The sequence below is a fragment of the Haliotis rubra genome, unplaced genomic scaffold (assembly GCF_003918875.1).
Source record: "Haliotis rubra isolate DU_JTF1 unplaced genomic scaffold, ASM391887v1 Scf429, whole genome shotgun sequence".
Lineage (NCBI taxonomy): Eukaryota > Metazoa > Mollusca > Gastropoda > Lepetellida > Haliotidae > Haliotis > Haliotis rubra.
Genome location: NW_025767112.1, coordinates 730,389 through 754,472, shown reverse-complemented (window position 1 = coordinate 754,472; position 24,084 = coordinate 730,389). Strand labels below are relative to the sequence as shown.

The following is a 24,084-nucleotide window of genomic DNA, read 5'->3' as shown; positions in this document are numbered from 1 at the left end:
TTGCAGACTAACTGACTGGGACGGACCCAAGGCTACAGCCTGCAGGTTTAACGGGAGGTCGGGGCAGACCTTCCGCGACCGCGAAAAGGCTGATGGGAGCCAGATGAAGAGGACTGCTCCTTGCCCTTACGTTTGGCGGGACGGCTCCTCCTCCTACCCCTGCCCAGCGGCCAAAGCCAGCCGGCAGACTCGGGCGTAGGCTACGCCCCGGAGGAGGAACCCGCTACAGGAGCGAGAAGCCCGCGGATGCTCCAACAAGGCCTTAGAGTCCTTGAAGGAGGTAGCTGCAGCAGCAGCCTCCCAAATGACCCACTGTGCCCCCGGAAACAACGTCGCTCCCAGCCGGAACGGAAGGGCCAGCAAGGTCTGCTGTGTCGCTGCTGAGTAACGGGACATAGACAGCCACAGCTTGTGCATCCCCATGACTGCGCACACCACCGTAGACGCGGCAGACCGCAAAGAGTATCGCGTCAGGTGGGCCTGCACTTCGGACAATTGGCGAAGCAGAACAACATGCGGGGAAACGTCCCCAGTGCTCCCTTCCACCTCCAGAGCTGACCTTTGAATAGAGGAAAGATAGGCCTCATGGATCACCACCCGCACCTGCTGCATGGCATTCCGGTAGACTTCCTCATAAGTCCGGTATGCCTGCTGCAGGGGGGCGCCTGCAAGGGCAAACGGTGGAACTAAATGCCCTTGCTTGGCAGCCGGAGCTGCACCAGAGCAAGCCGAGCCTCCCCCGAGGGCGACCAAAGTGAACATGCACTCGTCAACCACCGGCACAAAGAACAGAGAATAGTCCCCCAGCTGGTACCTCTTAACGAGTTCGGGTAAATCGATCTGGAGGCGTGTCCCAACCAGGAGGGGATCCATCATGTCCTGCACCAGGGAAGGCAAGATACGGAGCAGTGTCTGCGAGGGTTGCCTAGGGGCAAACGCCTCGCCCGGCCGGCAGAACTCTGCTGAGTCCGAGTGACATGTGGGTACTGCGGCTTGGGGTATATACTCGGCAATACGCTGCCGCACCTCCCGGAAAGTGCCCTCCGGCTCCTTGGGCTCCCCAACATCCATAGACTCGGCACCCAAGCCCGAGTCAGAATTCGGGGCTCCTCTTGAAGAGGATCCGAACCCCGACCCGGTGTGAGGCCGAGCCCAAGACACCGAGGGAAGGGAAGAGCCAAAGGAACTCCCCGCTCCAGCAACCGACACACTACTTGAACCCCGGTCCCGAGACACAGGAGGAAGACCGGGCAGAGCCAACTCCTCCGCTCTCATGGGGCGGGGTGGCGCAGGGACCGGAACCCCAGGAATCCTCAACGGACCCTGCGCCAGCACCGAGAGGGGGACTGGGAGCGAACCCTCCCCTTCCGGGATAGCCGAGGCGTCTGGACCCCAAGCCAAAGGCAAAGGATCGACAGACGCCTCCAGGCTAAGGGATCAAGCCGGGCTCGGCGATCCCAACCCCGGACTCTCGGTCCCCTGTTCAGAGTGGGCGAGGACCTCCAACCGACTCATGAACAAGGGACTTCATGGAGTCCATATGCTGCTGGAACAATTGAGTGATTAGTGACATATCAAAACCACTAGATTGGGATGACTGGGAATGCGACTTATGCGACTTAGTTTTAGCTTGTTTGGCTTTTTTGGCTTTGGACGGGGTTCCCCTCCAGACTCTCGCAATTCCTTATAGAAAAGGAAATCCGCCGTCCTTCTCTTCTGGGCCTGGGGGGAAAAGGCAATACAGAGTTCGCAGACATCAGGGTTATGTCCCACCTTCTCTAAGCTCTAGGGATATTCTGCCCACAGACAGAACACCGAGTAAACGCCTGAAAGCAAACACGCAAGCATGTAGCTAACAGCGGAGCCAGCAGCATAAATATACATGTACAAAACATTGAAAATTACGTGAATGCGACCACGGGGCATAAAATACTTGGTTTATAACGCAATATGACAACCACGTGGCACGCTAAACTTCCCACTATGGAAGAGCAACACGTGCGTAAACCACGGGAAAGCTAGCGTAGAGGTTTAATACAAAGTCACAGAAATGAGAAATAACAGACTGCAAAGTCAATCAAACTGTTCTGTCAAGAACGAATCAAGACCATACATGCAGTTGTTGAAGTCTCAGACATTCTTCACAAATAGAAGTAAATCAGCTATGAACTCGGAACACGTCTGAACGCTTGAGTGACAGCAGAAGGAATGATGATACGGGCCTAGGTGCTTACCTGGTTGGCTGCGCATGCGTAGCAGGGAGGTAACTCCACATGGTGGGGGCCGTATAATAGATAAAAAAGATTTTATTTATTGTACAATATTTTTATTAAAACATTGATACAACTGTCACATGACATTTTCAGCCTCAGAAATGCATATATGTACCCCAAGGACGATCTCTCTGAAAAAGAATAAAGGATTATAACAATTATGTAACAAAGGTTTACTATTATCTGCAGGAATTATGTCAGTACCTCTTTTGCCAAATGATTTCTTATTATATTTTTTATTTTTGAGATGTTAGATTCCACTTAAACAGCAAGAAACACCAATGTGTTCATGACAACCAACATCAGGACTGTGTCAAGCTGTGTCCCCCAATGGTCATTGATCTTGGAAGTACCTGAGATATGCACAGACATAAGGGCTCCAAGCAGAGACAACCATTGTCTGAAAGCATGAGGAGTGTGCTGATATGCTTTAATCCAGGAGCAAATCTCCTGAAAAATATCTTTTGAAGGATACATTAACCAAAGTTTGGTGTTGAACATCAAACCCAGGTACTTCTGCTCTTTCTTTGGCTGGAGTTCTCATTCTCCAGATGTATCAGTAGACCCAAATTTAAGATGGCAGTTTGCAGATATTGTGAGTTTTCTAAACTGGCTCCTTCATTCATGTTTCTTTATCCTTAGTCAACCATTTAAGGTGTAACTAACCTAGATTCCAGTTAAGCAGCAAGGAAGATCAATGTATTCCTCACAACAACCATCAGGACTCATTTTCAATGTAACTCATCAGAAGGTGTATCTAAGTAGTATAGGGAATGGGGGTTTTGGACCAGTTCCAACAAAAGCCTCTGCAAAGCCTTATTCCCCAAATAAGGCTTTGGTCGGACCCTTAGCTCTTGCTACCATTACCCCTACTGCTTTCCCAACCTATAAAAATTTCAAGCGACAGCGGGATACGAACTCCACATGTACGCGCCGGAGACATGGCTATGCCGTGTTGACAGGAGGTAACACTGTGCCGTACGGTACGATCAATAATTCTTCTCTTACAAATCCTCTGCCTGGCCCATCCCTCAAGTAGTACAAGTTCGGCTCGTCTACTTTCATGTCCACTTTATCTATGTTGTAAGTTTTGACTGACCATATAGGATCGGTGGCTCGCTTACGGCTATCACCCTCGTGTTCCCCCGGCTGGTATAGATACCTCACTAGGGCCCTATCTGGTATCTGCTTCTCCTTCCCACGCAATGGAGCGGCCGACTCTGACACTATTGATTTTAATTTTATAGCGTCTGCCGGTTTCTTGCCGGTGAGATGGGTGACTTCATGGTTGATTGCCGACACCACCTTAGGTAACCTCGTGACCCATTCAGTCGATCGTTTTTCCGGGGCGGCCAACTCCCTCGCATACTGATGTCCGAATAAGCGCTCAGCCAAAGTCCTATTGAATCTCTCAACTATGGCTTGGCTGCGATGGGCTCCAGCCGTGCCACGCCTGACCTTTGTATCGTGTTTAGCTAGCAGTTGTGACACGGCACCCATGAACTCCCGCCCGGGGTCAACTTGCAGCTCTGTTGGCCACGCCAGCAGACTGCGTTTGTATATGCGTTCAAATCCTCTGGCTACCTTGGCAGAATCTTTCGTGGTCAAGGGCTCGGCTTCCTTGTAGCGACTGGCTACGTCCACTACGGTTAAGGCATACTTGTACCTCTTGTCGTGGGGTAGGAACAGTAGGTCTCCTGGTGAACGCTATTAGGTATGTTACTACCAAACTTCCTTCTAGGCACGTGGCGTGGTGGTGACAAATAGATCTGCCACAGGGCTTGTTTTCAAGCCACGCTTTGGCTTCCTCGGGGGTACTTTCAGCCATTTTAGCCAGCTTATCTACAGCTAGCTCCTTTCCAGTACCCACGCGGGCTATAGTAAATAGCCTCAAACTTTCTCTGGTTCCGTGACATGTCGCCCGACAGGGTATTTATTTATACCTATGTTCTTGGTTCAATTTTTCTCATGCCCGTGCGGCGTGCGTGTTTATCCCATCAATAGCTATCCAACGTTTAGTGTCCATCGGGCGACAGGGGCGTCTTGTTTATTGTCAGTCCGTATATCTTATGGCCATCACTTCTAAGTGTGTTCATTTTATGTCTAAAGGTACGGGTCTTGAACAGGGCTTCCTTGAATCTGGGGTGTTTGATGTGTTGTTTCACCACGTACTTCTTAACACCCTTAGCCTTCCGGATCTCACTATTGTCGGCCTTCAGGATGGAGTACATCTTAGGTCTCAACCCTATGTACTCGGCTATAAGCGCCGCCACACACTCGTCCTTCATCTTACCTAGGACCTTTTATTTACCGTGCTGTGTATGGCATGGTCCTTGGGGTAGTCGCTGGTGTCGTTACAAATCGAGGTGTTTTTCATGTCCTCATTACCGTCCTCGGTTCGAATCTCCATCAGCAGGGAATCCGTGTCAGTGTACAGCACTTCGCACCTGTCGTCGTGACTGTTTCTTAAGCTCGTTGTAGTAAAAGTCGTTACATCAGGTGTTTGGATAAGTCGAGGATGCTCATCCCCGTAAAACAGGCGGTTGAATTTTATGTGGCTTTTCTTCATGTGTAGGGCAACTAGGTCATCGGTGAATATTTTGCTCGGTTGAATGCCAGGCTGGCTATCAGTCTCCTGAGCTTGTCTTCCTCATTCGACCGAACCAGCTTCACGGTCACGCGTTTCCTAAGGTTCTCCATAGTCTTACCAAACACCGAGTTGTTCATGAGCTTGTAGAGATTTTTCTCAAAGTCACTGGTGGCCAGCTTTGGAGGTCTGTGTTCATTCTGATGTAAGGCTCCATCCAGGGGCTCTGGTTGAACACTTGAGCACCCTGTGTATTTTGGTCAGCCTCATACCCAACGACAGGTACAGCTGTAGGTTGCGATAGTGAACGATGTACTTGGTCTTATTCATTAAGCTGGGCACGAGTTTTTCAACGTCTGTCACCCGCCCACCTAACAAGTTATGTTGGTACTCAGACATCCAGTCTGGGTTAACCCTCATACGTTCGGGGGCCAGGGGGTAGCTGTTGTGTGATGTGTGTAATGCCTTGGGGTATTCCAAGTCAACCTCGAGGATATAACCTTTGTTCGAATCCGGTAGCGATGCTCATAACATCAACATGTGGCGCCCATTCGAATCCCCTGTGGGTAGATACTGGCTCATGGCCCAGCCGTTACAGGTTGTTGGCGTCGAGGTAGAGAATGTGATTGGTTGGCTTGCTAGGGTCGTAGCCCTTCACGTATTGATTATTTGATTTGGCGTGTCGTTTGGTTGCCATGCAGATCCCGCTTCGCAAGCCTTTCTCAATGAATAGGTGCATGTCGTAATCTGTAAGCAATTCCAACTTAACTCCGGTCTTTTAAGCAAGGCATCCCACGACAGACCTGGGCTGGTGTAATACCATCGCGGGTCGAGTTTATACTGCTTGAAACATGTCTGCCTAAACGCGTCTCAAACACGTCGGCTAACAGCAGTACATCTGTCCTCAAGTACAGATCGTGATAGTCACCCAGGTTCTTACAACCCAGTTTATTCCATACGTTAATAGCGTCGCGAGTAATCGTCTTGGGATATTGCGAGTCTGTCAGATTGCTGTAAAATTCTTTGATGGGGGGTAGTCTGGTCTCGGCGAACTTGGCCCAACTATCCATGTACTCATAGGGATACACACCCTTCCTCATAAGCAGGGGTCTAGTCTCGGGGTCTGTGTATAGATCGGGAATAGGGAAGGTATCGTTGGCCTTGACCAGACTGTCTAGTGATGACTGGAGAAACTGAAACGAGTCTATGAACCTAAGGCCGTTTAAGCTGAAGGAGATGTATCTCTCCATGTTGTTGGGGATGCACGTTATATTACCATCGATTTTCGCGATGGCCTGCATGATCAAGTGTGAGTCGTACCCTCTCAAGTTGTAAAAGGCCACGGGGATGTTTATTATCTTGGGGATGATTCTAAGCTTGAGGTTACACAGCGTTGTGGTGGCCTCTATACTTACCGGTTATGTGGCAGTGATCTCTCACGAATCACCGTTAAGTGGTGAGTCACACACGTGACAGTTAGTGCTGCAGGTGTGAGCTAGCCTGTCGTCTTGGGTCATACGCATGGGAGCGACTCTATACAGTGCGTTCCTAATAATTTTTTCTTCCTCCTGCAAACACTTAAGAAATCTTTCAACAGCGTCGGGATCCCTGTACACTACCGGATCTTTCGTTTCCCCGTCACAACGGACGACAATGTATCCAAACCCACAGGCTTCATGCTCTTGTGTTTTGAGTGTGGTTGGGGTACCCCCAACAGCCTCAACTGGTTTGACCAAGGCTTCAAAGTCGGCGTATATGATATAAGGCACAGGCATTTGGTTCTTGTGGTTACCGAATTTTAGGATATTGTCACCTTCCTTAGGCATGTCGACCCGTATAGCCGTCTGCCCCACACCTTGGCAATCCTCCCGGTGGGATTCTAATAAATCAGCTCGTGTGAAGCCATGTAGGCACCGTTCGCAGAAGTGGGTCTTTTCTCTGTGTGCCGATTGGTCATACAACAGCCTGCTAAAGTGTTTTATCCATGTGTAGTGGTACTTGTCACCTCGCTGGATCATGAATATATTGATAACACGAGGGGGGTTTCCCCCTTGGGGCTCCCCCAACGGGCTGACTCTGTGCACTATTGTTGTGTTACCTTCGTTGCCCAAAGACATTTATAGCTAGATTATTCTGTTTTTCTATTTTAGTTATCTGGGATATGGGGTGGGTTCTTCTATACCATCCCAGTTGAGCCCATCATCTTGGGGATAGCTAGAAAGCCTGTCTGAATGAGTGTCAGCTGGAAACAAGGCTGACCTGATAGCTACCCTCAGGCAATCGTCTCTATTCTTGACGTTGACCATGGCATGTTTTTCCTATAGTAGGGAGGCAAGTCTAGGTATGACCGGCTCTGAACGGCACGTAGTTAGCTATGTCTAGATAGACATTATCGATTTTATCTACAGCCCACCCGACCCCAAGTGTGTGTAGCGTTCTAGGTATTTTCGTATCTGCTGAAAACTGGTATCGATCGATGCGTTAATGGTCTCTGTATGCGTGACAACCTCTTGCCTACCTCTGAAGTAAGGCTGAACGTATTCAGTGGCCCCATTCCCTACCTGCTTATCGAAATGCGACATTTTAAATGTGATCTGAAACTTGATACTTCCCAGACTGTCTAGTTCCTGATTTATTTTATCAGCTATCAGTGGCTTAATATCTGTAATGTCTATGTTCCTATTAACATGCATGCGCCAACCTCTCAAATAGTTACCTACAGCGCTCAGTGCGCATCGAACTGTAGGTCGATAGCTCTATTCTGCCGTAACAGTTCTACAAGCTGTGGTTTATTCATACGGGAATACCCACCTAACCCCAAATCACTTAACTTCAGCTTTCAATTGTTTTACAGTAGGTACGGGGCATGTGATAACAATGTGTTTAACCCGCTCTCCCAGGTTTGAATAACCCTTGAGCCCAAGCTGTTTTGCTTGAGCTTTTAATTGTTTTACCGTGAGAGGGGCTTCTAAACCTAGTAATTTCAACAATGCTGGTTTGGGCATTCGAGAATACCCAATTACACCCTCTGCCTGGCGACCGCTTAAGTTCACCAACAGTAGTCATAGTTGCGCATTAACCTATGAAGATCAATGTCTAATTGGGCCAGTAAAGGTAAAAAATCTAGATACACTTTATCGATTATTCCCTCGACCCACCGAACATGCGCAGCATAGTAGGGTGTTTTGTATTACTTGCAACGAGTCGTCAACAAGTATATCTATATCCCCATGCACATCTACTCGCCCCCATCAAAGTAATTCCAAGTGTGCCCAGCCCATGGCACATCAAACCCTACTTTTACCATGATTGTAAACGAGCACCCCTTATATAGTTCACTAACAATCATGGGTTTGAGGACACTGATATCTATACTTTCCCCACATCCATCTGCCAGCTTCTCAGGCAACCTTCCCTGGGCTCAATTTCCACAAACATAGCTATATCGTGAGGTGTGTATAATCTCTAATTGGGCTCTATCTTGAGAAGCCGCCACGCTCTTTTATGTAGGCCTTTTTGTTCTCGTAGATGAGGTGATGTCTGACTACGTCAAGCTCCGTGAGCTTTACATAAGCAGTAGTGTCCTTTCACACCTATGCCACACACAGAACACACGAGTAGTTAGGGCTTCCCATGTGGAACCAACAGTACCCCTCTGTCCTACATTTCTTACCACAGGGTTCGCTCTTCCCCATAAGTATGTATTCACATCGGTATGGAGCAGGTCTCATGTTTAGCATACTTATATGAGTACTTAGTCTAATTGTTTCGCGAACCAACGCGAGTCGCCGCTATACCCAGCGCTATGAAGGTCAGTTCACGGTCCATTTGTCCCTTGGATGGTGTGTAGTACTGAGTGAGTGTGGGTTTATTGAGTGGCTCCAATCGCTTACCAGTTAATAAGAAGTATTCTCTCGCTGCGCGTCGACATCGTGGAATGTTTGAACGGCATGGTTTTCACATGCCTGAGTTGTTCGTTAATGTAATCGATCCTCTGGAGGCGCTTTTTAGCGCACTCGGATTGAGCAGCCTGTAATTTTTCAATAGCGAGGTCGTGCGCTTTCTCTCTGCCTGTATTTCAGCCGCGTGTGACTCTCGTGAGTTTCAAAAGAGGAAATTACTCCCCGAAAATGCCAGGGCATTCACTAACGCACCACCGACCATCATAGCTATCGTGGCCATCCTATATTTATTTCATAATATCTTCAGGTATTATCCCTTGTTTTACTAGGATGTCTTTTGTGGCCATCGCCATACCAAGGTTCATTATGAGCATACCCATATCCTGCAGGTTGAAATCTAGCTTGATAGTTGGTTGTTTAAGCACCATTTTGGTCAACCGAAATGTATCCCACGGCTAGACTGGCGACCACTGTGGCGTGGTATGCGCCGTTGACTAACGCTTCCCCTCAGACATTATGTATATGATATAAAAATATATATTTTATTGCATGATATGCGGGTTGACCTTTAATTCGGGAATCCTCCCTGGGATTCCTGTGCCGTATATAACCACGAGATAGTCACGCAGCAGTTGGCGCGATACAACCAACAATAATCGTCGACGGTGGGTCACCTTAATAATTTTATGTTGGTTACACCACCGCTTTTACCGGCAGCTACTCTCTTAGGATTCTTCTGCCTGGTGACTGTAGGGGTTGGGGTTTCCCCAACGGGGGTTTTCCTCCAGTTGTTGGGGTGGGGTCTGCTCGGGAGGGTTCACCGTCTCCTCTGAAGGGGTCTGGGTCTGTGCAGCATCCATCTATACTATTATTATTATTTTTCCTCTCAAATTGACAATGCTTTGTCGTGATAATCGCCGCCACCGGGGCTAACAACATACCGTATTTGTGGTACAGATCGCAGCTAATAGAGCTCAAGGCCTGTTCGATAAAGGGTCTCTTCTCGAGGTCTTCCCACAAGTAAAGTCGACGCCCGGGGGATGGGAAGGAAGTACGACGCAATACCAGTGTATATCTGAGTCATAGCCGATCCTATTGTCTTTGTCATTTCTGAACCTAGTCTAGCCTCAGATTTAGCTGTGACAGTTTATCTATTTCTTCGGCTGACATTTTGTGAATTTTATCCGAGTGTACTTCCCTCGAAGTAATGTTTGGCTTTGCCACCAACAGCCAACGCCACCAGTTTCTCTCGCTTATCATCGTCCACCTGTGGTGATTGGGGTACTAACAATTGTTCAAGCAATTCCTCACACTCCATCTTATAATGTGATAAGTAAGTTTTAGTTTTAACAATATAATACCCTATGCAGGCAAAACACAGAGAAATGAAGGTTAAGTTGCACACGACGAACACTTCAAATACCATAGCTATAACTAAATGCTTAGCATTTGCTTAGCTTTGCTTAGCATTTGCTTAGCTTTACTTAGCATTGCTTAGCTAAAACACCCTATAGGCTACTGGTTGGTCTGTCTTGAGCACGAGCTTAGCGTGTTTAGTTTCAGCGAGCTGTTTCTTCACCCGTTCCCGTTCTAATTTGCTCATCACATCGTTCTCTCTCAAACACTCCTCGAACGAATCCCTGTCCTTGCAGTGAAATAAGGCCACCCATCGCGTCTGCTCCTGAGGTCTTTCAACACCGAAGTTGAACTTTTGCGTTAGCACCCAGACGCTGTGATTTGGCGTGTCGGCCGGAGAAGGCCAGGTACGATAGCATGTCTCTCTTTTTTGTTATCTCGCGATTAAGCTGCAGTCGTCCAGTATGAACAGCGTCGACTCCCTTTAAATTTCATATGGTAAGCTTTCAACCAGTCCTGTAGACGTGGCCCCGGATCAACTCTGTGTACGCCCGGTCCGGCATCACCCAAGGTCTTTCCGTGCAATGCTTTATTCATGCTCAGAGTAGGGCACATGATAACGATGTGGTCGAACACATCCCTGTAGTACCCTCCAACATATCCAACACGAAAACGGTCTTCCCACAGCCAGTCTGCCCGCACACTATGGCGCAGTGTGGGTCGCGTGGTAAACCAATGCCGCCGGCAGGCAAATCAGTAGATGGCTTGCACGAATCTCCCATTGTCTATATTAAGTTGCGCGTCCATAATTACGCATAGATATAATTTCAACTTGCCAGCGGGTTGAGCCTTCTTGGTAATCTGGATAGTAATCCCCTCACTACCGTTGTCTATCACGGGCGTCCGCTACCGTGTACTTTATCGTCATCCGTGGATCGCATGTCCAACCACAGCGCCATACTTGTTGGTTAAGTATTCACCGATTTGCACGGATGATAGGTCCAGGTCTTTGGCTATGTATGGATGTTTGCTCGGCAGCTTTTTATCTCATCCCACTGCTGGTACGCCCTCATACCATGACTGAACAGCTGGTTGGGTACCGATGGTCACTTCCACCTTTTCAATCTCGGGTTGAAAAACTTCGCTGTCCCTCCGAACAGCTCATAATCCTCCACGGGACGCATCAGGATGCCTTTCATCGATCGCGCCCGCACGCTCAGGTTGATATTCCACACAGTGTCGCCTCTTATCTCGCACGATAGATCTATGCCTCAGTATGCGATCGTACAGGATGGCCACATTCCCGAGTACTGATTTCAACCTGCCTGGCCAGCTCCGGGTTAGTGACCATGTCGAACTCCAGAGAGATGTTGTCTATGGCGTAACTGGCCTCATCACCGCTCGGGCGCACGCACTACTTTGCTGTAGTCGTTAAACGTGAGCTCGTATTCAAGCCTATCACCCAGCGCCGCCTGGTAAAACGGGCGCGCGTTCCGTGAGCAACTCGAAGTCGAGCGGCACGCAGAACCTGTTCCCGTACGCTTGAGCGATGGCCTTTTCACCGTCCGTGATCTTAGATAACTGGTCTGCAGTGAAGGCATACCCAATCGCGCGACCTGGTCGATTTGCTGATGCCCTGGTACACGCCATTGACGCGTTCTCCCTCGCTTTTCCAGAGGTCCCTGTAGCAGTGAAACACATCGCTGTCGTCGATACTCAGCACCTAGTTACCGGTGATCTTGATGGTGGTTTTCTTGATGATAGCTCGACCTACGTTCCGCACTAGCTCGCGTTTGTCGCTTGTCGGAGGTCAACGTGAGGTTGAACGCCAGTCGAACAGTGCCTGGTACAATGAGGTCATTCGCCAAAGGTTTGGAAATCTAACCAGCAGCGTTTGATTCTGGTCTATCTTGCTGGGGTTGTTGGTGATGGTCACCGACTGACGACGGCTTTGACACCTAGTGGCTCTCTCGATCTTCTGAAAGGATCTAGTTTTCTACCGTACATTGTTATATAAATGAAATATATAAGTTTTAATACTAAATAATGGCTGAAGGCGGTCATGAGGAAATACCTATGGATGATATGTGGGATGATAGTGCCCTAACATTCGAGGATGATGAAACCTCATTCTCGCAAGGCAACGAACTTCGTGAAGCAGGCCGTCAACGGGTTTTACTGATGGTTTAAAAGAGGATAGAAATTACGTAGAGCCGGGGCGGTGAATATTCCAAGTTTTTGTCGATGGCAAGGGCACGCTGCGATTGAGGGCTCACCCAGAGATCGATCTCATGAATAAGCGCGACTAGAGAACCGCTTGCTTTATCAACACTCGGCAGTCGCCATGGGGTGACTTTATCCGCGATGAACTAGGCTTCATAGATTACGGGCGCGACGCCTAAAGCCCTTCCCCTTCAAGATCTGCAAGACATCAGGGCGCCACATCGGATCAAGACATGACTGATAACATTGAAAAGCTGTTGGCCACCTACCATGACAAACCCTTACCCGATTCAATTTACCGCTGGGAACTGCGGGGGCTGGACATGGCCATGCAAACCATTCGCGCCATTTCGTGAACAACACGGCCAAACTGGACGCCGATAGACGACCCATATCGCCCATGAAAAGGCCAAACTCGTGAAACGGAGGACGAAGTCTCTGAAAGCCACCATCGAGGAACGAATACGTAATTTGGAAGAGGAAAGGAAGACCCGCTGGAAACGGCATCCTCCTTCCGAGACCAGCTTCGATCCCAGGTCAGCCGTGGTAAAGGGAAACCGTTGATCGAAGTCCTCCACCAAGACACCACGTTAGCTGACAGGATCCAATCCTGTTCCGGGAGCAAGGGATCACCATCGCCAGCATTCTGACTGCATTGGGCTTCATCAGATCAACCCTGGTGGTGTCATTAACGCCTGCCGGCGGTACCCCCACACCTCCAAGTGGTGACAAACCAAGTGGGGTGTTAAATCCTGGATAAAAACTTCGGGAAGCCCTGGCTAAACTGGCTGGTAAGGCCGCCCCTGCCCTGCCTGGCATCCTGGGTAGCATCGTCTCGTGGTTGCTGAGCTCTGGCTAAAACTGCCACGTGGCTTAGTCAAAACCTGTGGGCAGCCATCGTAGCCGTGGTGGGTTTGGTGTAATGAGCGCTGGGCGAATTTTAACCAAATAAGTCCCAAAGCTACCCCACCAACCACCATAGCTGTTTTACGGTCGATGTGCTGTTGATTGGATTGGGGGGTGACCCCACAGGGTGTTGGTTGAGCCCTAGGCTCGGGGTGGCGCCACTATACCCGTTTCACCGGTCGTGGGTGGTGGGACGTGGGGGACGTTGACATCGAGGTTGACGCCCAACTTTTGACCCGCCGTGGCTATGACTATTTCGTTGTTGTAGCCCACCACTTTTTTTACTCTCAGTTGTATATCGCTCGGAGCCATGTACAGTCCCACGTCGAACACGTAGTCGACTTTCGACCTGGCGTATTCCAACACGTCTTGGTAGCGTTTGATGGCACTCGGGAGATCAACTGGAGCATTGATAGCATCCTCAACGTTGACAACGAACTGTTTCTGAGCGTCGTAAGCAGTTCCCTTACCTAGGATATCTGCGCACCCAACAGCGCCCACACGTAGGTTCGAATTGAGTCGTTTAACCTGCTTACCCCGGCACGAGTGAACCCTTTCGATGTGTCCAGCATGAACTTTTTCCAGTCATCCGCTGCTCCCTGCTCAAACCTCCAGACTCTGTAATCCTTACTGTCGTCGAAAGCCATGTAACGGTCATCCCACTCGTTTGTTGTGATATGATATGACTTGTATCCCCATTCTTTCAACTTCTCGCTGGCTTCCACGAGGGGCATATTGTGAACGATGGGGATACCCAACCCGTGGTTCGGTCCCGGCAAACGCCAATCCGTCTTCGTGTTTAGTTCGAATTCGTTGCAAATACGTTAGAGTAGGCCCGCCTATCGTACTGGTTGTTTACTGCATTCCACGCCTTTTCCTGTGGGAGCGGGCTGATCTCTTTGAGGATACGCCTGACCTGGTAGTACATGTGGAACGTGAACACAGACTGACTCAGCGGTCCACGCCGAAAGTGTCGGTCAATGTCACACCACACCCCGTTGTAGCGCACCACACGGCGAAGTTGAGTTGATTCTGCCAGAACTGCATCGGTCTGTTGAGCCAAGCGTGAACTACCTTAGCGTTAGTCACCGAAAATTTATACTTGTGGAACACATCTATGAACTGGGCGTCGAAATACAACCCGGCAGCGACCACGATCTTCATGTGGGGGAAATCTACGTCCAGTTTAGGGTAAAACACTCCAGGGGAGTACATTGTAAAACTATTATATAATGAGTTTATATACTCTAACATGTACATAACACTTCCAGGAATAACGAGCGGCGAGGCCGTTCAGCTGACGCTGATCGATAACACGTCGGGTCAACTCGAAGTCGCGCACTGTGCGATATCACCTACCTACCACGATGGACTAACATCAACGCTAGCAACAATAAACTGTTCGTAGGTGGCTTAGCAACAAGATAATTGACGGTTACTACAGCGCAGTGCTCTCTAAGCTTAATGCAGGTCTTCAAACCCCTGGGAGCCGAACTCAAGATGAACGACTCAAACGGGTACAGTGGTGTTAATCAACAACGGAAGAAACTCCTTGAGGCTCGATCGACCACTGGCGAGGACACTTTCGGTATACAGCCTGACGAGATAAAACCAACGACTACCGCCACAGGCACGGTTACCCGACCTAGTACCGCATCGAGAGCTGTGCATTCATCTCAGCCAGGTTAGCACAACGGACAACATTCAAGGGGTCACCCTTCCACTATACTGAGAGCCGCACCGGTGAAAACGGAGAAATACAACGACGGCAGAACCGAGTCGCTTTCACCGCGGCAGTATAAGAGGTTAACCCAGGGCAACATCCCTGAGCTGATAATATCGGTGTTAGATATAAATCATAATCTCGTGAATATAGGATACCTCAGCGTAACGCTGCACATAAAATGACCAGCGCACAAGGTCCCGGAATGAAGTTGAAAAAATGCATCAATGTGGGGATCTCCGATCTCGGGGACACACGTGGATTCGACGACCCCGGAGTGGATGGTAAAGTGTACTCCTTGCAACTTAAAAACAGCATTTACAAACGCGTTGAAGTCCCCTCCAATGGTACTAGCAACCTAAGTGATATAGTAGATACCACAAGAGCGGCAGTCAACACTAAGTACACCCTTGTCAACACCGGTGATGATAACTGGATAATATACCCATCGTTCGGGGGCAAACTGTTCGACTTGAGAGCAACGTGACGGCTATCATCAAAAATAAGCCATATACACTCGTCTTCACCGATGATGACAAGTGGGTGTTATTACCCGATAAAGCCGACTGGTTTCTCAATATTAAGCTCGGCTCCCCCTACGTGTTCACGGATAACAAAGACAACCACCTAAATAAAGTCGTGAACAACGGAACCCTGCTCGTGGCTTACATCCCGACTCAGAGACGTAGCGTAGTCATCAGCCCACTCGCCAGTATGGCAGCCCACATGCTATCCAGTAAGGCAGGCATGCAAAACGTGGTATTGCAGTTGGTGGCTGAATTCGAAGGCGTGGTCAAGATCCTGGAGAGTCTACCGGCGAACTCAACACTGATCATCCAAGTCTACCTAGGGGAACCATCGCGGGATGATGTCGAAATCGTGAAGGGGGTCAAACTGAGGTGGGGGAAACAACAACAGTATCACGTTTGCAACGTTTACGTGCGGGTGGGTGCCGACTCCAAAACCAGTCTGCAGGGAGTCAATGTGATCGTGGAAGACACTATATCACTAACCAAGATATTCCTACCCGACAATATACACTTCATGGGGGTGCACTTCACCCCTGAATTATTATCAGAAAACCAGTTGGAAATTATATCGTAATAGTATTATAGCAATGTCTTGGCTTCGACCCAACACTACACTTAACGACTTAGGGGACACAGAGGGATTCGATCAACCTGGTGAGGAAGACACCTTATACATCCTGCACTTGAAAGACAACGTGTATAGGCGGGTGTCGTTATCAGATTTTAAAGAACCCGAATGGATAATCAACTTAACCCTCACCTCACCTTATATCTCACTTAAGGAACACGATCAAATCTCTGAAATTAAGAATAGCGGTGTCTTACCCTCGTGTTTCGTTCCTGGGCCTAATTCAAGTATTAGTCTAAGAATGCACCCCAATATGTTAATGGCATTCCGCGGGGGTGAGTTAAGGCATAACTGCTCTGAGTATATTAGGGTTCCGCTTATGGTACCAGGCTCCACACTCATCATAGAATTCGATCTCCTGAAATTTTCTGTTAGTAAACAACACCAACTCTTACCCGGGGTGACAGTACACTTTAATCCCAGGACCAGTGATAGCCGTTGACGTATCATCATACAAACGGACTCCTTAACAGGTTCTATAACCTCCTCAATAAGCCCCTCCTCCTATTGGGATCGTGTGGATGCAGAGTCACCTATTAAATTCTCACCTATTCTCCTACCTGAGGGTTTACACCTTATAAGTCTCAAGTACGTTGATCGACTGTTAAATGAAACCCAATTAAAATATCTTTTGTAATATATATTATAGGATGGGACTGTACCCAGGCATAGATGAAGTAGCGAAGACCCTGGAAACCGTAGACGGGTTCCGCTTGAGACAGTTATGCGATGTAAAACGTCAATTAGAACAAGACCGCGACAAGCGGAAAGCACTATATAAGAAGTACCATAGAGCTTTCAATGCCGTGGACGGTGTTGATACCACCCTTATGACAACCAGCATGGGGCTAGGGGTGGCAGGTGTTGGGTTATTAGCTACCATCGTGGCCGCACCTATAGTGCTAGGCCTTGAAATAACAGCTGGGGTGACAGGGGTGTTAGGGTTGGTGCTTAAGTTTGCATCACGCAGACTGCATCGTAAAGCATTGAAGCATGATGAAATTAGAATTCTAGCTGAAGCAAAGCTGAACACGTAAGCGACCGTAAGCGACCGTATTTCAGCGGCACTCACTGACAACAAAATCTCAGAGGAGGAGTTTCGTTTGATCCTCTCTGAACTCACAAAATATGACAAAATGAAACAAGAGATTCGATCCAAGTCTCGTAAGTCTGCTATAAGCGAGGACGAGAAAAAAAAGTACATAGAACAGGGGATACAAAAAGCCCGGCAAGCCTTTATTACGAACACCAAAGAGATCATAGGCGATTCACATTAAACTGTTTCATCGAGGCCAACGTGACATAGCGGCACGTGGACATAGATAAAATGAAAATGAAATCAGACGAACCTACCTTGTACTACTTGAGGGATGGGCCAGGCAGACAGGAATTATTGATTCCAGACAACGTGTCACGTGATGCGTGGGTGCGCATGATCTACCCGTTAAACTGACCTACTTCAGCTAAGTCCGCGGTAGCTCAGTCGGTTGAGTGGTGCGGCCCATTATGTATAGTCTGCGCAAGCTGTGCATGTGGGTTCGTATCCCGCCGTTGTCTCTGCAACTTTGTGTGATGTGAGAGAAAGGCAGCCGGCACAATTCCCAAAGGGAGGAAGCGCAATACATTTCTATTTCTCCCTTTGGGAATTGTGGCTGTCGGGGACATTTTACTACTTTTTCGCTTGAAATTTTTATAGGTTGGGAAAGCAGTAGGGGTAATGGTAGCAAGAGCTAAGGGTCCGACCAAAGCCTTATTTGGGGAATAAGGCTTTGCAGAGGCTTTTGTTGGACCTGGTCCAAAACCCCCATTCCCTATACTACTATCTATTTGTCCAATATGGAGACAGGAAGTCGGCTAAGTAGCAGTGAATCCTTATGCACTGCAGGTGTAGATAGGCCAGGACTGGGCTATGATGACTGTTAATATCCAGGGCCCCGTTTCACGAAGCTCTCGTAAGCCTAAGTTCGTCGTAAGCTTTCCTCGTGCCGTCGTACCTCCTATGTTACTGTATAGGAGGTACGAATGCTACGAGGAAAGTTACGAGATCTTAGGCTTACGAGAGCTTTGTGAACGGGGCCCTGGGAGCTATCAAAATTCTGAACAGGAGAACTCTTAACTGGAAGAGATGACAGTATAGATAATTCAGTAAGGTAAGCATCCTAAGATCCAACTCAATGACAGCTTTTTTGTCCACCCGCTTGTCTGTGGTTGTCATCGCTGCTGAAATCTTGTGGTTCTGGAAGGATGCCAATGTCCTGCTTGGTGTGTCAACAAGAGGAACCTCTTTCCCTGATGCCTCTGAGGATCTACTGTTCTGTCATGATAATTGCCCAATTGTCTGTATGGGCTGATATGTCTTGAGACAAAGGAACATGGAGTAGCAATGCACTGCAGACTGATCCTTTGGGAACAGTTTTTTGGTGCCAGGTGAGGATGCAGAAATACATCTAAATCTTTACATTTACCGATGAAAGTAATAGAAATAGATAGCCAAACCTTAGAAGAAAGTGGAAATCAAACGTTAGAGGAATGGATTGTTAAGAATTCTGAGGCCAAAGAACTCAGCACATATTTACGTACCTAAACTGCTGTATGCAAGAGTTTTTGCAACTCGGTCATTCATTTGTGCTGCAATACTTAGATGCTGTTCTTGGTGCCTAACTGCTTCTTGGTAGTTTCCAAGGGACTCGTAGGACAATCCCAGATTCCCATAGGCTCGGCCTGGACAAAAATGTATATGGTTAATATGCTGCTAGAACAAATTCATTGTTGACAAGAGCCATGTGAAACTTCAATTGTCTGATAATTTCTGAGAAGAAAATGTTCACAGGCGACAATGAATTTCTGAAAAGCAGGTTATTACATTAACTTACTTGAATTTGTGTAAAAAAAGTGAGTTCGCTGAAGACAAATTACCAGAACAGTTCATGTAAAGTTTCATCCTTATGGCTTCAGGCAAGCATTGGACAAGCAAACGTTTATGACAAGCCTTTCAAAGACATGACATAACCTTGGAATGACGAGAGATAAAACCGTTTCTGAATACCAAAAGTTACCACTTGACCAAATGCTTTATTTGTGCCCTCGGTTCATAGAGAATATTTCAATCATTTATGCATTAGTCATGTTTATATTGTACTCACATTGACAGGCTGTCTTGTTGCCAGCCTCTGCAATCTGCAAGTCCATCTGATGGTACTTGAGAGCCGATTCATACTCCCCCATTTGCTGATAAACTCCACCAAGTCCACATGCAGCATCTCCTTCACACTGTTCATCTCCCATTTCTCTTGATATACTTAGTTGGTGTTCTAAACATGAGATTGCCTGTTCAAAATTCCCAAGTAGACTGTGCAGACAGCCCAGTTCACCATATGCTGAGGCCTTGGCAACAAGGCTGTTGAGTTCATGAGAAACAACAAGTCGCTTTTCAAAGCAAACCAAAGCCTGCTGTAAATTGCCAATAGCTCTGTGTGCATTTCCAAGCCCACGATAAGCTCGGTCTTGTTCATGAAGATTACATGATTGTTGAGCTAGTGCAAGAAACTGCTCATGGCACTTGATGGCCTCTTCAAAGTCTCCAAGTGCCTCATAACAATCACCAAGGTTTCCAAAAGCTTTCCCTTTGTCCCTCATTGGTACTTCTCCATATAGTTGTTCCAACATTGCTAACTGCTGTTCAAACAAACCAATAGATTCCTCAAAATGTCCCATATTCATTTTTGTGATGCCAAGGTTGCCACAGGCTTGTCCTTCTAACTCAATGTCATGCAGGTCACGACTTCTCTCTAGTTGTTCCTCATAGCATTTGAAAGCACTGAGATAATTTCCCAAGGACATGTGCACATTGCCCATATTACCATGAGCTCTACACTCTCCCTTCATGTTATTGCTCTCTTGTCTGATGTTTAGTTCTTGTGTGTGGAAGGCTAAAGCCTTGTCATACTGTCCCAACATACGATGAGCTACACCCAACGAACCATAAGCAGCAGCAAGTAGATCTTGGTCTTGGCAGTGTTTGGCAAGTTGCAACTGTTGTTGATAGACCTTTATGGCCTCATCTATATCTCCAGTCTTTAGCAGGAGGTCACCAATATTTCCCAATGCACGGAATTTGCCAGGACTATTTCTTAAAGCATCCATCAAACCTAAACATTTCTTTTGGCATTCTAAGGAGTCATTAAAGTTCTTAAGAGACTTATGAGCAAGACCTAAATTACAATATGCCCTTGCCAATGACAATCTGTTTTTCATCTCTCTTGCAAGTGACAAATCTTGTTCATAGTAGCGAACAGCTTCCTCATAATTACACAATGAGTAATGAGCATACCCAAGACTAAAACAAGCTTTGCTCTCACCTTCCATATCATGGAGTTCCTGTGAAAGGCTCAAGTTTTGCTCATAAAAGGATACTGCACTTCTGAAATCACCTCGTGCACAATGAAAGTTACCAAGATTACTGAGTGCCCTTGCTTCACTAGATGAATCTTTAAGCTCTCTGGCAATATTCAGGTGAGAGAGGTAATGCTGTAGTGCATTTTCATACAAACCAAGAGCTTGGTAGGCCACAGCAAGATTGCCATTGGTGGATCCTTCTGAGTGACGATCATTTACTTCTGAGGCAATTTTAAGTTCTAGTTTGTGGTACTTAACAGCCAATTCATGCTGACCTAGAGCACTATATGCATTTCCAATGTTGCCATAAGCTCTGCCCTGTCCAGCTTTGTCACCTAGAGCTTTGGCAATACGCAAGTTGTTATTATGAAGCTTTAGTGATGCCTCATATTCACCCAATTGATGATAGATAATACCTAGATTAGAACAAGCTCTGCTCTCTGCAACTCTGTCTCTGGTCTGCAAGGCATTATCAAGTTGCTGCTCATGGAAGCTTTTGGCTTGTGTGGTATTACCCAAGCACCGAGATGCATGACCCAGACCAGCAAAAGCACGAGCCTCTAGTGCCTTATCTGCATGCTGTTCAGCAATTTTCAACACACTGTTATGATACAATATTGCTTTTTTGAAAGTTTCTGTTGTAATGATGAGCACTTCCAAGGTTGCTGTATGCACGTGCCTCCTCCACATGACTCTTCAATTCCTTGGCCATTTTTAAGTGTTCCTGATGGCACTCTACTGCACTGTCAAAGTTGCTCATAGCTAAATAAACTGCACCAACATTACCAATTTCCGTGCTTCTGCCAGCTTATCGCCACTCTGTTTAAGTAGAAGGACACACTGTTTATGACTGTTGAGTGCATTTGGATAGTCCCCAATTGCTGTGTATACATGGCCAAGACTACTGAGTGAGGAGGCTGCAGTATCCCTGTCCTTCAGCTTCATGGCGATGACAAGCTGGTACCTATGATTTGATAATGCTTCTTTGTAATGGCCTTTGGAAAAATATGCAGACCCCAGGTTCCCATATGCACGGCACTCACCATCTTGGTCTCCTGAAAGGAAGAAATTCAAAATGAAAGTAACTTCAATCTGAACCAGTGACACCCCTACTTTTCTGTGATTATGTTTCAGGTTAGTTTCATGCGATAGATAAGCTATTTTCTGAAAACACACACACACTACTCAACACTTGGATACATTCTGTTTTCGTGTCACTCGTCACTGGTCTAGGAATATCTGTTTCCCTTGTCAAAAGTTTTGGGGAGGACCGTTACCAACAAATGAGTCTACCTAGATGTTCAAAGATTTCAGAGGTCATGATAAATATCATTACAACCAGGAGGTAACAGTTGAAACAAATACTGACATAGTATCTTTTACCATAAACATTCAGTTATTGTTTAATAATATTATGTTTTTTAATTTAACTACATATGTTACTCATGAGTTGATTACCGTCCCCAAAAAGTAATAATAATAAAATATGATACATATATGTAATGGTTGATGTAAGAACACCCATATTTTGGACAAGGTGAAGCCACTGAAGCCAATTTTTATCCAACCATGGAGATCCCCCCTGATTTCCTCCTCCCGACCAAACCGTCATGGGTGGCCATTTTGGCCACCTACGCTGAATGTAAGTGTAACTGACGTGTAGCTGACAATGTGCATACAATCTGCATACGACTTATACGACAAAGCTACAATATAGTTACGATCGTCGCCCATTCTAACAGCCAATCTCTCCCGTTAGATATACAACGCACTTGTCAATATTTTCCTGTTCCTTGTCGATATTCCCATGATTGATGCCGATGTGAGATGATCAGATTATGATTCCTGTTGATGTTACTGCGCTGTACTTACGGTATTTGCGATCCATTACGGTATAAACAGATCCCGATTGGAGCCGATTTTCATTCTTCCCCAAATCTACAAGAAGGATGTTTCCAACTTTCCAACTTCTCGTCCTCCTAGAGCATCAACCACTACTCCAACACAGAAATGCATCTACCTGCATCTCAGAAGGAAGAGAAGAAAGGCCTTTTGGGTGTGCCCATGGCTTTCAGCAGATAGAAGACTTCAGTTTGGCCGCTATGAGAGACTCATGACAGAATTGAGGTATGAGGATACCAGTTCATTTTTCAATTACCTGCAGATGCCACCTGAGATGTTTGATGAGCTGCTGAATAGCCCAGCTCCTAGACTCATCCAACAAGACACCAACTGTCGAAAAGCCCTGGAACCTGGGTTCAAACTAGCTGTAACTCTCAGACATTTGGCATCAGTACACTTCACTCTCTTGCCACTCAAAGCATACCATTGACAACCTCATACCCAAGGTTTGTAAGGCCATAGTTGAGCACTACAAAGATGAAGTCAACTCGTGTCCCGTAACTGCCGAGGGTTGGAGCCAAATTAGCAAACAGTTTGAACTGCCTCATGCTGTTGGAGCCCTAGATGGCAAATAGAAGCAACAAAACCCTTTCCACATTCATAAGAAATCTTAGAGTCGATTGCTCAATTGTGACTATATCATGAGCAGTTTTGTTTCAGCAGTATTACAGCTGTATGATGTTGTTTGTGAATAAATCGGGTCTGAACCAGACAATCCAATTATTGTCACCATACGATACGATGACACATTGCAATCAGGAAACCACCCAGTTCAGGCTCTCTGTACCACAACTACAAGGAATTCTAGTGGATGCCAACTACAAACTTGTCTGGATTGACATTGGAGGTATGGGTTACATGTTAGATGCCCAGATCTTCAATGCATCTGAGTTAAAAGAATTTTTAGAAGACATTACCATTGGTATTCCAGATCCTAATGATGACATCAATATGCCCTGTTTCATAGTAGCTGATGATGCCTTTGCCCTCCGAACATACCACATAAAGTCTTATTTGAAGAGAGGAATGAATGAAGCAGAGCTCATCAACAGCTACAGAGTGTCTGGGGACAGAAGAGTTGTGGAAAATGCCTTGTCATCCTTGCCAACCGATGGCAGGCACTCCTTACTACCCTACCCTACAACAAGGACGAGGTACCCTGGGGGGATAAGTATGACGATCCTGGAAGTGCTGTTTGGTCGAAACAAGACAAATTCATGATTAGAACTTGATTGGAATTTTCTGTTCAAAATGAGATGACATTTTGACATAAGAGCTCCTAAAACCCTGGGTTCAGGACACCGAGGACTTCATTATATTTGCCACAGATGCAAGTGTGTTGCTGACAATGTATTGCAAGTGGTACAGACATGAGATTACTTCAGGAATAAGAGCAGAGTCTCCTCTGTAGTCTTTGCCCGAGACCTTGCAAGCAATCATTCATCTTCACACAATGGCTGATCATCACATAATGTGATCACAAACCCTTTACTGAATCATCACAGAAACGATGTATTACAACTGGAACGCTATTTCACAATGGTTAATACTGAAGAAAGTCTTTCAGAGAATGGACTTCAAGATACAGGTCAAAATACAGTCCTCAGAAGCGTTATAGATTGGAGAGCCATCCAAAACGAAATCAATGAAATGGAAACT

General features: G+C 46.9%; 1 protein-coding gene across 1 annotated transcript in view; it reads right to left on the bottom strand.

Annotated features, from left to right (window-relative positions):
• Positions 1 to 24,084, bottom strand: part of LOC124288909 (tetratricopeptide repeat protein 28-like) — a 223,761-nt gene that overhangs the window by 121,866 nt on the left and 77,811 nt on the right. Inside the window, 4 exon segments of the mRNA XM_046725502.1 lie at positions 18,709 to 18,849; positions 19,272 to 21,147; positions 21,149 to 21,318; positions 21,321 to 21,578. Of these exon segments, the coding sequence (XP_046581458.1) occupies positions 18,709 to 18,849; positions 19,272 to 21,147; positions 21,149 to 21,318; positions 21,321 to 21,578 (2,445 nt within the window).